This window comes from Anoplolepis gracilipes, chromosome 17 (assembly GCF_047496725.1).
Source record: "Anoplolepis gracilipes chromosome 17, ASM4749672v1, whole genome shotgun sequence".
NCBI lineage: Eukaryota > Metazoa > Arthropoda > Insecta > Hymenoptera > Formicidae > Anoplolepis > Anoplolepis gracilipes.
In genome coordinates, this window is record NC_132986.1 from 6301940 (window position 1) to 6318325 (window position 16386).

At 39.8% G+C, this 16386-nt stretch overlaps 1 protein-coding gene across 1 annotated transcript; it reads left to right on the forward strand.

The window, feature by feature from the left end:
- The first annotated feature begins 561 nt into the window (after positions 1-561).
- On the forward strand, positions 562-13673 carry LOC140675215 (uncharacterized). The gene is made up of 2 exons (XM_072909425.1): positions 562-670; positions 11056-13673. Exons 1-2 carry the CDS (start codon positions 653-655, stop codon positions 12727-12729), a joined length of 1692 nt encoding a protein of 563 aa, XP_072765526.1. The 5' UTR covers positions 562-652; the 3' UTR covers positions 12730-13673.
- Positions 13674-16386: the final 2713 nt, after the last annotated feature.

Genomic DNA, 16386 nt, shown 5'->3' on the forward strand with positions numbered 1-16386 from the left:
GTCGATCTACGATAGATTAAAATGGAATATATCATACAGAAGAAACTTGTTACATGTTATAACATCAGATCGCGTTAGAGCAATAATTAATATTAGCTAGCAAGCTGATTATATTTCTGTGGAATACACCCGGAGGATACTATTACTCCTAGCAACTGTCTTTTCACATCGTGCTTCGATATACGCTGACAATCTAATTTGACACGGGGTACAACAGAACGTTGTCTAGGCGCGTAGAAGCGGGTTCTCACGACCCTCGCTCGATCCTGACTCCATATCCCTTTCGGGTGTTCGATATGTCACTTCTCCCATATATTTACATTACGCACGTTGGTGGGTCAATGCGTATCGCGCAATCGGAAAGAGATTTGGCAATGGCAACGGAGGGCGCGTGCCGATTTGGCCATGGCCCCCCTGTGCCCGGAATCTAATTCGCGAGTGTCGCGGTGTCGAAGAGGACGTAGCCGCTATATCCGAGGGACGACGAGGCCCCCACTATAGGCAAAAGCCTTCGTATAGGTTATAAAGGACCGAGCACCGTACTATACGGCTGCACTCTCTCAGTGAAACTCACGGAGAACCGTTCCCTGACAAGTAGTATACATACATACAATATATACCTCCCCCTCCTCGTCTCAGCAACGCGTGAACCATGAGGATTATATTGTTGGTATGTACTAATTATTCGGTTTTGTTGGAAAAGTGAATCTTATTGGATATATCCTATATTTTTTAATAACTCTCTCTTGTTTGAAATTTTTAACATTTTATATTGAAAGTTTAGCACATAATTTTGGGTGTATTTCATTTTTTCTATTCATCCATTTTTAATATCCATCACATTTATTTCAAGTAACAAAAATATTAAATTCGTGAGAGATTGTGACAGAGAATTCTCACAGCGAGTAAAAATTATAATATTTCAAACGTATAGATTATAATGTATTGAATATTACAATATATAATATTAAAGTCTCCAAAAGTGCATGAGATAAAAAATTCTAAAAAATTTATTTAAGTTTATTTATTTCTTAAATTAATTTGTAATAATTAATTTAATTTAAATTAATAATTAATTTATTAATTTATTTGCAATAATTTAATATTTATGATAATATATTTTGTGATGTTATTATTAAATATAGTATAATATTTTGCTCTCTTTTAATATATTTACAAAAATTATTCAGATATATATGTATAACAGATTAAATCTTTTTTTCAAACTAATATATATACCTAATATATCTGCATATTATAAACGTTAATAAACTGGTTATAAATTAAATGTAAACTAACTAAATATTTGTATTATTAATAATAAGTAATCAAAATCAATATTAACAATATATTATGATATATTTATTATGTTTTATTATAAGGCATCAGATTTATAAAAAATCTCTATACCTTTTATGTTGAACCGTTAATTGTGATTTGTGACTCGGCGTTTTTTTTTTTTTTTTTTTTCAAAATCGCTTCTCGTTATCTTGTGTCCTACATGAAATTAACTGTCGTTAACGCAGAAAAGTCAGGACCTCGATAAAATCTACGTGGTTCATTGTTGCAATTCGTGTGCGCGCGTGTGAAGGCACTTATAATTCATAGACGGCGCATGATTAACAACAACGGAAAGTGAATTGTGTCCGCCCACACGGTGTTCTAAATATGGCTACGAGAATTTTCACCGAGAAACTCCCTCTTGTCGTGAACTCGTGCGAAATGCGCGCGAGGAAAGTGTTGACTCCGAAATTGCAACTGTTTTCCCGCGAATTAATTGTATACGCCAGGCAGTTGTTGACATCGTCACTTACCTTTAATGAACGCGAGCGACGTAATCTTTTGTTGAATGGGAAACAGATTCGCGCCTCGTGAAACACCTAAGCCCTGCAAGTCGCAGGTATACTGTCTCGATCGTTACAGCCTCGTTAGATTTTTCAAATTTCCGTCGCGGTGATGTTTTTTTTCTCGAATGTTTTATACTCATTACGTGATTCTCTTGATTGAGAGTGAAAGTCCTGCCCATTATATTCCGGTGCATTGTTACCAAGCACGCTAGGTTTGCTATTTTCGACCCGGGTCGATTCGCAGACACGATATTACTTTCTTTAGCCGCTAAAACTTTTGCGATGACGGCCAGTAAATCAAATATTCCGAGACTAATCTAGATTTTATCGATTATGTACGTGTATCTACTCAAAAGCGCATAATTATCAATTACCAGACACGTTCTTACGCCCATAAGCAACCTGGCGTCTGTCAAGTTGTTGTGAGAATGTTTAATAATCGTCGATTTCACCCGTGCACCGCGGGTATAATTTGCAAATCGTGCGAAGAAATGCATAATAATCGCGAATATCAAAGACGATTTCTCCGATTCCCTTTCCGTATAATGCGATAATTAAACACTTGTTAATCATTCACATGCATTTTCCATGTGACGTTTATTTCTCTACAGTCAATGTTTCCTGCCGATCTCTCAGAGAGATGCGAGAGTTAATCGCGAGAGAGGAAACGCAAACGAGCTCGCGTTTCAAATTTACGTTGACGTGGTGGAAACAAGATTGCGTGCGCATTCCATCGGAACGCCTTGAGTTGATCGAACCAAAAAGTCGGCACGATCGTTCGATCGATGGCCTAAGTGTCTCGACTGGTACTCGATTATTGGCACTTTCACCGATCACAAATATGGAACGTCTGTGTTTTCGCGAAACTCTGGGCGGCGATATGACATACGATATATATCCCGTCGTCGACGGTATACGACCAATCAAAATTCTTCTCGACGATGAGTCGTTGATATCGAAAGCAGAAAGTGTTTAAAAAAATACGTATTTCTCGCGAGAGGAATCAAGAGCTGCTCCGATACCGGCCATCGCGAGAAACCGCGATAAAGATGTCGATGGTTTCCAATGACGCAGCTCGTCTTTGAGATGGGTACGAAGATCGTGACGCTTTTTCCCCGCTCGATCGAAGTTGCTCGAGCACGAACGGTGATGATATGCGACGCGATTCGTGACAAAAAGACAACCTATCAATCGTTCTCGACGAAACTCGGTTTCCCGCCACCGTTAGAAATCCGACGAGAATCAACAAACGGGGAAACTTTAGTAGCGCCAAATTGCGAAAGCGAGGCTAATATATATAATAGGAGCAAATTTCTCACTAGCTTTCAACGATTATATTTTCGGCGATAAATGATTCTCGAAGATTCTCTTTGTCGTTCTCCTATTCGCGGCAAATCCTTTAGCGCGAGTTTTAAAGGCAACACCCGAGCCATTGCGGGTTGTAAAGTACGTCTCTTTACGACCATCTTTTTACCGTTGTTATGTAATAGAAAGTCAGATTGTCGCGCACTTCATAATTATCTCGGCTTATCGAGTATCCGTTCTGTCAATTGACAGATATAAACATGTTTTCCATTGGGAAATTGAGAAAGTACACAATTTCGATGAATTTAATTTTGCTGCAGATACGGGATAACAACTATTGGGATGCTTTTTTTTTCGAAAAATGATGTGAGGTTTCAACGCGAAACATTGCCGTAACTACTCGGCTAATTAGCATTCTAAAGCGGGCTTTCCCGTTTTTGTGCGTGGCCGTGACGGTATTCTCGTAGTCTCATTAAGCAGCCAGTTCAAAAGAAAATGTGAGAGCGAGAATATATCGCAACATGAGGCTGGTAAATCCATAAATTAAGGGCATACCGATCTTTCGAGCGGTCGTTCCTTTCGAAACGCGCACGGTGCCGTTGGTATTATAATTACACCCGGTATTGTGGATGCACGTAAACACATTAAGTTTGCCGCATAAGGCAACAAAATATTATGTGGGGTAGTTTAGAAATATCGGAGACTGTGTTGCACATTACGTCTAACGATAAAGATGAAACGCTCAATTATGAGATTGCTCGATTCATTTGAAGTAAATCTTTCACGTGGGAATTTGAATAAATATTACATTTCATTTATAATCTTTCATTCAATATTATATACGTTAATGTTTAGAGCAAGATTTTATATAAAAATTTAGCTGAAATTTTACATAATTGTAGATTAAATTAATCTACTTATTAAAATAAATATATAATGGATATGAAAAGTCGCGAAAGATTTTTAACTTTCTGTTACCTACAAATTAATAATCTATTCGCTTCAACATTTTTGTTAAGGAATAAAAAATCAATCGTACATTAAACATACATACATGAAAAAAATTGAGATATCCGCCGAATTATTTATTCACTTTCGACTTTCCCGTAGTAGTCTAAAAAGAAATACACGAAATCGAATGCTGACCGTATGACATTCTAACGATAAAGAAAAACGAAAGTTTAAAATACGAGCGCACAAGACTGATTAGTCTCGTAAATGCGAATCGCGGCTTGGCGCGGTTTCGCTGGCGAGATGGAAGAAAGTGAGAGCGAACAGAACTCCATGCGGAACGCAAGTTAGATCTAACGGTGGTCAGCTTAACGCTCTCAAAAGACAAGGGCACGCCTGACCATCGAACGGCATACCAATGTACCGCCCGACACCCATACGAAATGAGTCACGCGTTCGCTCTCACGTGGCGCGAAATCCACAGCTGTCATGTACATACATATATATACATATATATATTTTTTTAGAGACCACCGTGTTTGTTGTACGCCGAGAGCGCGCGCGGTGCACTTTCAAATGTTTGTTTCTGGCGAAGTGAGAACAATCGCGCCGACCGTTTATAGCCTAGGCGCGAAGCGACGTTCCCTCACCTCGTTCTCACTTCCGGCGGATACCGTTCGCCGAGTAACCAGATGACAGGACGCCCCGCGACGGGCGTCCGGTGTCTTCTCTCGCGCGTCGATCGCACGCGCGAGACGTCTTCGCCTCCTTCTTCATTCGAGAAAGTCGTTCCCATCGTGGTTTACAATTAAACCGGTTAAAAAAAAATAACAGGCGCCTAGATAATGAAACCAGTCAGGTTAATTCTTTATGACGCGATCTACATCCTTATAACGTCCTCGTCGGGGTCGCATTGATGTAATCAGAATGTTTTATATATGACTTTCGCTCGTGATAAATGTGTTTTACAACGTGTACTTTATTTTGTATACCTCATTGTTACACGCCCGTTATCGCTCGTAAAAGAAGATGATGTGCGAACAAGTGTTGAAAGTGATAAAAATATCGTTTTATTTAAATGTCAGTATTTTAATGATAGCAATATTATATCTCTTTTATTATTCTTTGTTGTAGAATCGCACAAATGTGTCTAAACAATTTCATAAATTTCTATCATATTTGCTGCTTTGCATTTTTTTTTTTCATATAGACGCGTGCAATCTCTCTTGTATTTTATATGTCTGATTCTTTAACAAACCTCTCGTAAGACCTTGAAATACAGTCCTCGAACATTTCTTCCTTCGAGGCAATCTGTCAATTGTGAATTGCGTCGATTGGAATTACGTCACATAATACAATTATAAAGGCGATGGATTATTTGGATTTCGTCATCTGTCTATCCTTATCGTTATTATTATTCGTTAACGTTCAATTCTCGTGACATGACAGATTTTACACGATTATTTGATTTGCCTTTGTTACGCGTATACAATACTTATCTACTAGTATTACTACGATGAATCTGGCTAGTAACGCTTCGATGGTTCCTAGATATGTGAGAAGAAATTCAATCCGCAAGGTCAAACGTCATCTCACACTCGTAGTTATTATATAGGATTAAATTCTCATGTTCTTCCATAACTGTTCTACCTTGATTTTATAAGTAATCCTAGACTGAAATTGCATCGACATATACTCTAATCACCGCATTACAGCCCGAAGATCCGACACGGATATTGCATTTCCCTTTCAATTATCTTGCACCTACATCAGCCACATTTACACTTCCATTTTTCATAATCTACTTGCCGGAAATAGCATCCTACTCCGAGTACCGTTACTTTCCACGCGGATACATAAAAATAATATAAGAAATAAGAATAGAGGAAATTCATACACATTCTCATAAATTTCATTAAAGTTCATGACATCTCACAGTTACATCATGCATTATTTTCATTCGTTAAAAGAATCTACTGATATCCGTGCTCAGGCATTCTTCCTGTTGTACGCGATGCAATTAATCACGTTGAGTTATATTATAACAGACCTAATTCTCTCGTTAGTCGTCCGTTAATTATTAATCGTAACCGGAGTTAATCAGGAATAAATTCACGATCGGGTAGTAGCTTCCGCCACTTCCGGAAATCTAAACGAGGAAAGTTGCAAGTAAATTATTCTCTAATTACTTCCTAGTATGAAATATACATGATCGAGCGAAACATTCTCCAGGGATCAGTGTTTACATTATGCATATGCGGATGTGTATGCAATGAGTTTTGTATAGATAGATGTATTGTATATATATTTATATGTAACATATACATATGTGTAAAAGTAACACAAAATGAAAAACGCGTTTGTTAAAACGTGACCGATCGTCGCTTCAGCTTTTTTTTTCTTTCTCTCGAAACTTAACGTCACCTTCACCGTGAAAGGGCTACTTGTTATCCTTGCTTCCTTGACGCGTGCTTTTACCACTATTGCATTTAGCCATTAGCTTAATCGCAGCCGCTATTGCAAATATATAAAATAATAACCGTTATCCGCGCAAACTCGCCTGTGTATAACGACTTCCTCCGCTTTTTTTTTTTCCACAAACTGTATCGGCGCGCATTACGATACTGCCGCTAATCATAGATCGGTAATTGGCTCTCCCCGCTTGCATGATTGATCCCACGCGCGCGGCGCGGTATGAGGTTCTTTTATTCTCCAAAAGCCCACGATTCTAGTCAAGTAAAATGGGTACACAGCTTATTATTAATCGTTTCCCGCCATCAAATTGTACTCGGCGTAAAATTGAGTAATTACCGGTCTTGATTGCAACGATTTCTATATCAGCTGTATAGTATATAATTATTTTACTGTGACGTAATACATTATTTCTCTTAATTAAATTTTATATCAAATATTTTATTTTTCTTTAGTGTCAAGTACATTTCTCACCGTTGAGGGTTTGTCAAGTACAGTAGCGTGATTAAAAATTAATTTCTTTTTAAATATTTTGACTCTAATTAATTTATATAATTTATATTTCTATGTAAGAAAGAGAGAAAAATATTTCTTTAGTAGTATTACTTGATAACTTCTACGTTTCTTTTCGTTCGGGCTTACAAAAAAGTTTCGCGAAAAACATGGCGGAAGTGATGGAAATCGGAGATAAGAGACTCGCGCAAAGAGCAGGACGTATGTATGTTTATTAAGCGGCAAACGCGGATCTTGCACGGCACAACGATTCGTCCTTTCTCCGGACGGCTTCGGGGCTCACTTAGACAAGGCGTGGTGCGCCGTGGTCGATTGCTCCCAACTGGATCGGACCGAATGTGTCTGTGCCTCTCACTGTGTATGACTGGCATGCCACAACGTTGATTACAGAGCCCTAACACGCCGTCACGATTTTCCTCTAACCCGGACCAGATAGAAGAGTCATTAGCCTGTACACAGTCTTTCAATGGTCCGGACGGTTGTGCGCGCGTTTCGTAGATAATGACGACGTTGCAACGTCTCTTCGTCGATTTCGTCGGATCCCGGACTGCGTGCGCCCCGGCTTCGATAATCGCGAATCAGCTTACTCTGCCGACCGAAGACCTTTCCAATTTTCAGGGAGCGCTTAGAAAACCGTAACCGATTTCGTTTGATTCTAATCACTAGTTAGACAAAGCGATGGAGCAGTTTCGATATCCTAATAATCGGGAAAAATCATGATGGATAAAAAGTCAGATGGAAAAACTTTACTTTTAGAAACAGTTAAAAATTGAAGGCGATGACATTTACTTCGGCGATCATAATGACGAGTTGCGAGTTTTTTACACTTGTAGAAATATTATACGTATCAATTCTTGCGCGTTTTCTCCCTCGCGACACCGATTGGAAGGTAACGAAAATGAGAATGTGACGAGAAATCGGATAGAATTGCATCTCTGAATAGTTAATCATCTCGCGATAATTCCTATATTCGCGATTAAATTCGCGTCGATTGCGTCGAGTTTCTGGCCGAATAATCTATTATAAGAGACAACTTTCGCATATGCCTCGAAGATGCTTGCGACATCATCGTCGGCACATTTATCACGTTTGCGTCGAATTCGGTCCGGTGGTGTTTCGTCAGCGAGCACCGCGAGCTGCGTCGTCGCAAGGAAAGGCGTCGGCATTTTATCACGGGGTCGCGTCGGCTGGAAATTAATCGGCGCACGCCCGAAGAGAGTATGCAACAGCATACCGTATCATTCGAAAGTCCCAGGACAACGTGGCTTCCCGTCTCAAGGACGGACCATCGTATGCCAATCGATCGTCGAATATTCTCGATCCGGTCATCGCAAAATCAAACGGATTGATCTTATCGGTATTTAAGTGCCAGCACAAAATCATTTCGAGGAGAGAATATTATCGAAACCGAAGATCTACATATATCAAGTTATTTTTTCTTTATGTTTTAAGATTTATACATAAAAATCTGGCTGTCAATAAAAGCAGAGATCGATTTACGACGACGATAAAAATTCAACGGCAAGATATTAATTATATACGCATTATTAACAACGATAATTAAAATAGTGAATCTATAATGCCTGAGAACCTAAGAGGCTCATTAATTTTCCACGCATCATCACGAAAGCGTACGTGTGTTAGATTCATGTCCCTGGCTCTTTCAATCGATCCAGGATCTACGGTATTAAAGAATATAATAGAATTTTTTTTTCGCATATATATATATATATATATATCTTTTATAATGTACAAGGAGAAGAGCGTTTGATACTTGAGAAAGATGGCGTTTCCTGTAGGTCATCGTTAGGTGTGGTACCGCCTGTCTTTTGTGCGCGTTTTGCTCTCGGCTTGGTTCAAGGAGATCCAGAAGCGGTTGGTACGGCGGCCAAGCCGACAACGATGGCGAGACATGCGCGCCGAGTTACGACGCTCTGAATCTGAATCTCTTTCTCTCTCACGGTAGGCACGCCGGCCGCGCTCCTGCCTCCTGCCTGCCTGCCTCGCCCCGTATTCGGGTCAGCCGAGAAGTAGAAATTACGTAACACGTATGCGCCAAGGCGGTTCCCACCGAGAGCCGCCTTACCGGAAGTCGAGACCACGTTTTGTCAGCTGTAAGGACGCGCGGTCAACCTCGCGAGAAAAAACGCGTGAGCGTTCCGACCGTACGTATGCGACAAGTGAAGAGTGCCAAGATAGGAAATGTCGACAGACTGTTTAAATAATTAATCAGCTAGATATTAGATAACGAGTTTGTACATAAAACGATAAAGAAAAGAATCCTTGCTTATACAAGGAAGTACGTGTACAAGTAATACGAGGGAGAGTTGCTTATTTCGTATTAATCTTAAATCGTATTTTAGTTTCTTTTCAATTAATGAATATAAATAACATTTGATAGTAAAAATATAAAATAAATAACCAATGAGAAATATAAACAACAAGTTTTTAGTTACATCTTATTTTGTGAGTGCTACAAACATTAAAAAAATCAGATATGAGTGATGTAACCAATTTAGTTTACATAACAATTTAACAATGCAATTTTATTTTGCATTTTTATGTATACATTATATATATATATATATATATTTATTTATAATAAAGATTAAATCTAGATATTATAAATACTGATCGTATTTTCTAAATCAAATCATTAGAAAACACGATTTTTTAAATTGTATCGGTACGATAAAAGAGACAATTTTATATAAAAAAAAGCAAAAATTTATTATTGTATGTCTCAATTGTTACTTATAATAATAGAAAACATAACGTAAAATATCTTAAAAAGTACGATATATGTAGGCAATTTTCATCTAGCTCTCTTGAGAAAAATATAAAAATTATATTTCCCCTTTTTGCATTTTATAAAATGTTTGCATATGAATTACAGATTCGAGACCTAGAAAAATTTATTGACCATTAAATTCAAGGAATCTGAACTATTCAAGTTTACAAAATACAGCGAGACTTGATGAAATTTCTTGCAACAAATTTATGGCGTCGCGTCGGCGCGAAATTCAGATGTAATCTGGCAGTGCTCCACCTTGTCGCCGGTCGTAAACCATTCGTACTCGCGTTCAACAGCCGTGAAGCCGAGCGTTCGGTCGCGTTCGAGCGAGCGATAAGGCATTTTGCCGCGCGTACACGAGCGTTCACCGATCCGCGAAACTCGCTCTCTCCTCCGCTCCATCTTCTCGCTTCCTATAAGCGTATATCTCCGTGATGCAGATCCGGCTTCGTGCCTGGAAACCAGACTAACCGGGGCCAGCCAGCTCCATATCCATATTCCGCCTCTAGTGGTTCCAGCAATTCTCCGATTACGTCTATCGCGTCACGCGATAAAACCGCTTCCCCCTTAGCCGCGGGCAAAGAATCACGTCGACACGCGAAAGTATGCGAGCGTCTGACATGTATCGTCCATTTCTACTTAACGCCGTTGATTCCATTGTTTCTCGATGCACACGAATGCTGATATTAAATGTCAGAATTCTCAATTCCTCATTCATTATCTCACACAATACAACACTTTGCAAATTTATTTTCTCTTGTTAAAATTACATTATCTATACAAATGCATTATGTTAATTACGTATCATTAAAAAAGATTCGAATTTAAATATAAATATCTTCTTTCAACAATTAAAACTGAGAATAGGATGCAATATCAAAAAAATGTAAGAGGAGTTTGGAAAGTTTTGGAAAGCAGTACTTTAATATTTTGATCTAAAATTCTTTCTATTTTTAATAGAACATACAAGGTATAAATCGTCATTTTCACCGAAACTGTTCATCTCGCTTCCCGTTTTCACTTTGCGAAATTTCTTTAAAAACTTTGATCCGGCAAGAGCGCCGGCTACTTTCTTTCGTGCGCAACACGCGTAACGTCACATCAACATGTTAATGATCACATCCCCGCAATTTCAACCTGTTTGTACTGTAATAAATCCTTTTCAATTACCAGGTAATCCCGGCATGTTTACTCGCCTTAACGGAAGCGCGGCGAGTTCAGATCCGGCCTCGAACGGATTCTGAAACATATTTCGAGGAACAAGATAATCAGGCCGCCGAGGACGAGTACGACAGCGTAGCGGTTTATCAACCACGTGCCCGTGCGCTTCCTTCGCCCCGTTCCAAGGATGCGTTACACGCGTCGAAGCCGCCACCAGTGCAGACCATCAGAAACTACAACAAGGTCAACGATGACGGGTCTTTCACTTTTGGCTACGAGGCGGCTGATGGTTCCTTCAAGGAGGAGACTCGCGGTGTCGACTGCGTTGTACGTGGAAAGTACGGCTACATCGACCCGGACGGCAACAAGAGAGAGTTTAGCTACGTTTCGGGTAATCCCTGCGACCCGAACGCGCCCAAGGACGAGGAGGAAGAGGTGCAAGAGGAGGAGAAGGAAGAAGTCTCTGGACCAGCGAATTATCCCGTCGTCAGACCCGTACAACGACCCATCCCGGTGAGACCAACGTATCAGCCGGCGACCACTCGCGCACCGACTACGATATTCCAGACGGAATATCAGCTTGACGACGACGCAAGCCAGGAGCTGACCGACGAAGATCTAAAGCCGCAACTACGACCCTCGGCCTTCAGGAGACCAACTACTCTGGTGCAAATTACACCTTCCACCGCTATTTACGAGTCTTCGCCGTCGCCCAACCCGTCTCTCTATAGACTAGCTTCCACCCCAGCGGCGCAGTATCAGACCACACCGTCACCCATTCTCCGCGGTCAGTCCACGGTCGCATCGACTGTCTATCAGTCACTCGAATCAACTACTCGCCGACCGGTGACCCGCTCGAGGCCCCAGTCGGTCGCGATAACCCCGCGACCCCACGTTGCCCAAGTGGCCGCGCAATACGTCTCCCCTAGCAGCACCGAGCGCCCCAGCAGTCTGCTCTACACTCACCCGACGGTATCGCCTCTGCGCACCACGACCGCTAGCACGCCCCAACTTGACTTTGCTGCCGAACTCGAGCGTTATGTAAACACGATCGGCTCGCATGTTTCCGCCACCCCTACCGCGAGGCCTCAGGCTGTCCCTCAAGCCTCGCCTCAAACCTCCTCGAGAGTTAAGTTGACCGGTCAGACAACGGTCACCGCTGCAACTGCAACCGCCGCCGAGCCCATCTACCAGTCGGAACTCGTGTACGATCCCTCGACCGGTCAGTACAATACCCAGCTTTATCAGACACTGCCTCAAACTGTAGGTGACTTTAGCCTCAGTCACAAACTCCAACCGTTCGTAGCCCATCCGTCCCAGTCCCTAGTCGGTCTGCAGCAACTGCCACAGTATCAGCAGCCTCAGCGGCAGAGCCCGGCCTACAAGCAGGCCCAGTCGGCGCCAAGTCCTGCGGTGGCGCAGCCCCAGGAAGTGCTCTACAGGAAGCAGCAGGCGCAGCTGTTGCAGCAGTCCCAGCAGCTCTACGCGCAGCAACAACGCCGCCAGCAGCAACAGCAGCAGCAGCAGCAGCAGCAACACCCACATAGACTGCAATTATTGGAATCGCAGAGGGAACCCCAGGCATTCTATTACGTGGCGCCTTTGAAGGCCTCCGCCAGCACCGCGTCCCTTTCAGTAGGTCAGATCGATCAGTTTCTCCGAGGTAGCGGGGCTAATAATTATTGATACGATCTGAATCGCAGCGATAAGAATTTATTCTCAGATTCTCGATTCGCTGATATTTATCATTCAATATTATCTCGAATCTTTCGCGAGTTAAACTACCGAGGATCTGATAGATCGTAACGTTGGCCCATGCGTATAAAGGGTATTATATATAAGTATATGCAATATATATATTATACATAGTATATATATGTCACGTGTGGCGGCGCGCTGAAGCTAAAGTATATGAAGTATATTGCCGAGTGAATGGCACAAACGAGCGCTTTGATGCATGCGTTGTACGCGGGGAATGCGTGTGCAATATATTTGATATAATCGGCGCTCCGCGAGAAAGGCGCGCGAAAATAGTTACGGTGAAAAGTATTGCGACGCGTAGACGTCGCGGATTTAACGTCACCATCACGTCGATCGTAGATCGCAAACTCGCGATTTTCGCGAAGGTTATTTCAAGTTTATTATTACAGACGATCTTTCCGTAACTTTCGCAAGGAACGTGAGACTTTCCGAAATTACCTTGTTCTCGATAGTTTTCATGCTTTGATAGCCGTGTGTAATGTATATAGTATATCCGTTTCGCTTTTTTCCGTCCAACGCGTGTCTCGAAGCGTTCATGCGCTATATCCGCTCGTCTCGGCCAACGCGCGAACGATAGATAAGATTATTCGTTGACGACATGCAATCGGAGAACGAAAAAGATTAACGATATGTGATACTGGATGGAAGAATCGCGCGCGTACGATTACGTGGTTTAGTGTCGATCACGATGATAGTCGGTGACAAAATTTGATCTGTCATTATCGTATTTTTCAGAATTTTCAAAATTAAATAATCTCGTCGTAGATTTTGTTCTTCTTAAACAAACAATATAATTATGTTCAAACGAGCTGCAATGTCGCTGTAATTTCACTGACAACTTGTCGAAATAATTTTGTTTTTATTAAAAATAGTGAAATTTTATTTATTCACGCATCTCTTGAGAGTTAAAGCGAAACGAGATTTCTTCCGTTTCTTAGACCGATTTGCACTTCTCGTCAGTCTGTAGTATCGTGTAATGTTTATGAGGCACGTTAGAGAGAGAGTGAAAGCCAACGACCTGACGCAATACTCACGCACGCATGTACGATGTATTACCGTGGCAATTTCTCGCAAGTCCCTAACACCGTACTGTCGTAAAGGTATCCATGGTGGTTTCGCGATACAAATGAAACTTCGTCGCGCAGCCGCGAACCTTTTTAAGCACGACCCCGTAAGCCCAAGCAGCGTAATAATGTTCGAATCGACTGGATTACAAAACGTCGATCTAATACAAGATCGAGTCGCATGAAAGGCGAATGAAACACGATAGGATAATAAGTCGAATCATATCCGTGCAATATTTCGAAGCATTTTCAATTAAACGTGCAATATTGCACGTTATGCTATTGTATCATATAATGCATCAAGTTGCATTATTTGATATATATATATATATATATATATATATATATTCTCTATAATTGAAAAGTTTAATTTAAAATTAAAAAAAAATATCTGTTTAATTCTCGAATAAATCTTTCTTCTGAAATTATACATCTCGTGACACGACGCGATAAAAATTTTGATTTAATATTTCACATTTTTTCTAATTGTTTTCGAATAAATTATAAAAATTAAAACTAAGAATTAACGTTAAAGTTTGAAGAAAATGTTTTTTTTATTAGGTCTTTAAATTCCGTGATGCAAATGTGTATGTGTATCACTTGTGTTTTAATTCGATAATAAATCCGATGTCCGATACGGTAGGAAGTGTACTCGGCCTTTTGCAACGTAGAATTTTGCAAGCTTGCCGCGAGTAGAGTTCACCACGAGTCGACCGTCGAGGAAACCGCAATACGCTCTTATTGGCGTGGTCTCATTCGTAAGGACAGCATTCTATTCACGCTAGACTTTCTATTTGCATTCTCTGTCACAAGTGTGAGAATCGATTGGAGTTTAATGCGTTTCGACTGTTCACTTTACGGAAATGTATAGCAAATTCGAGAAAAAAACAGTCGTGTATGCCATTTTCACTAAGCTGTCACAGCCATTCATAATTATATATCGAGTGTCTTATACACATACATATGTCATTTCTCTTATAGATTTATAGATTTTTTAAATACAAATAAAATTAATTTCTTCTTAAAACATTTTTAGCACCAATTTAGCAATTTTTAATTGCTAAAAAGTATTGCTTCTGACATTGAAATAATATTTTGCTTTGATGTCTGATATATTTGTGATAAAAAAATATTCAGTTATAAAAATAAAAACTTGTAATTAATATGAGTGTTGTAAAATTTATACTTTCCCATAAAATATAAGTTGGCTGCATATTTTTAAAAAAGTTTTTGTAATCATCAGTAAAAGGACGGCTTAATCAACGATTTCGTGATTTAATCGCAATCACGTCGTTGCTGTAATGGGCTCGAAACGGCGGTTGTCTACTCTCATATTGTAAATAATACTTGTTAGCTTTAAGGCATAGCGGCTATTTAGCAATTCATACGTATACTTTGCGCATAAATCTTCGTAAAGAAGAGTCTTATGTTACAGTTGTTTTCTTTTTGTATCATTTGTGAACATAATCGAAAGAAAAATATCACTGCGAAAGTTTGCTGCGTTGTTACTTTATTTTTCCGATTCCCAGTATCATTTACTTTCGCTCGTTGAAATATGCACTGCGAGATTGAAATATCAACATGCACGAATAAAGTTTGAAATAGACGTATCAAATGTATGTTTAATAAAATCACAACTGTGGCAAACGTTCGCAATAAATGCGGTTTTATTTATTTTTATTTCCGCGTTCCTTCATAAATTTACATTTATTAGAAGAAACAAGATACATACCCAACAGCCATAGAATTCATTATAGATGTTGTAATTGTGGCGCTCCGTATCAATATATTTCATATTTCAATATTAAATGCAAAAAAAGGTGAAGATATACCAATTTAGTATTTGATCATTAAAGCTATATTATTAATTTAACTTTTGCCGCTAATAAATTATTATTTTCAATAAATTCGCTTATTAAATACATCAAAGAGAATTACAAATAAATTCTACTATAATATTAATTACATGAATTACAGATATAACCAATTGAGATGTAAATGTTTTATTTCATCGATCTTAAAAATTCTTTAGATAATCCCAATTTTTGATAATTTTTATAGTTACATAGATGAAATATCTCGTACAATTTGTTGCCGAGAGCATCTTGACTTATTGTTTAGAGGCATTGTTAGACATGCAATTCTTACGAGGTGAATAGAGTAGACTCATTCTTCTAACAAGCCGACGCCTGGCGATATGGTTTTTCGTTTCGTGCCGCGGCTGAATCACGCGCGGCAGGCGCTTCCGCGAGAAGAAATTAGAAAAGTGGAAAAGGCACGATGTACATAAACGTCATTACGTCACGAACGAACGGCTACATGTTATCCACCTGCGGCGTTTTCTCCGCTCCGATTATAAACCACGTGCCGTCGTGAAATCGCAATAGGCGTTCTTAAATACAGGCGAGATTATTGTTATTCCGTTAACCCATAATATCCCGCAAATGATTCTCTATTAAAAAGGTGTTTAGGTTGATGAGTTACAAAAACAGCGATCTTAATTACAATTTTTCACCTT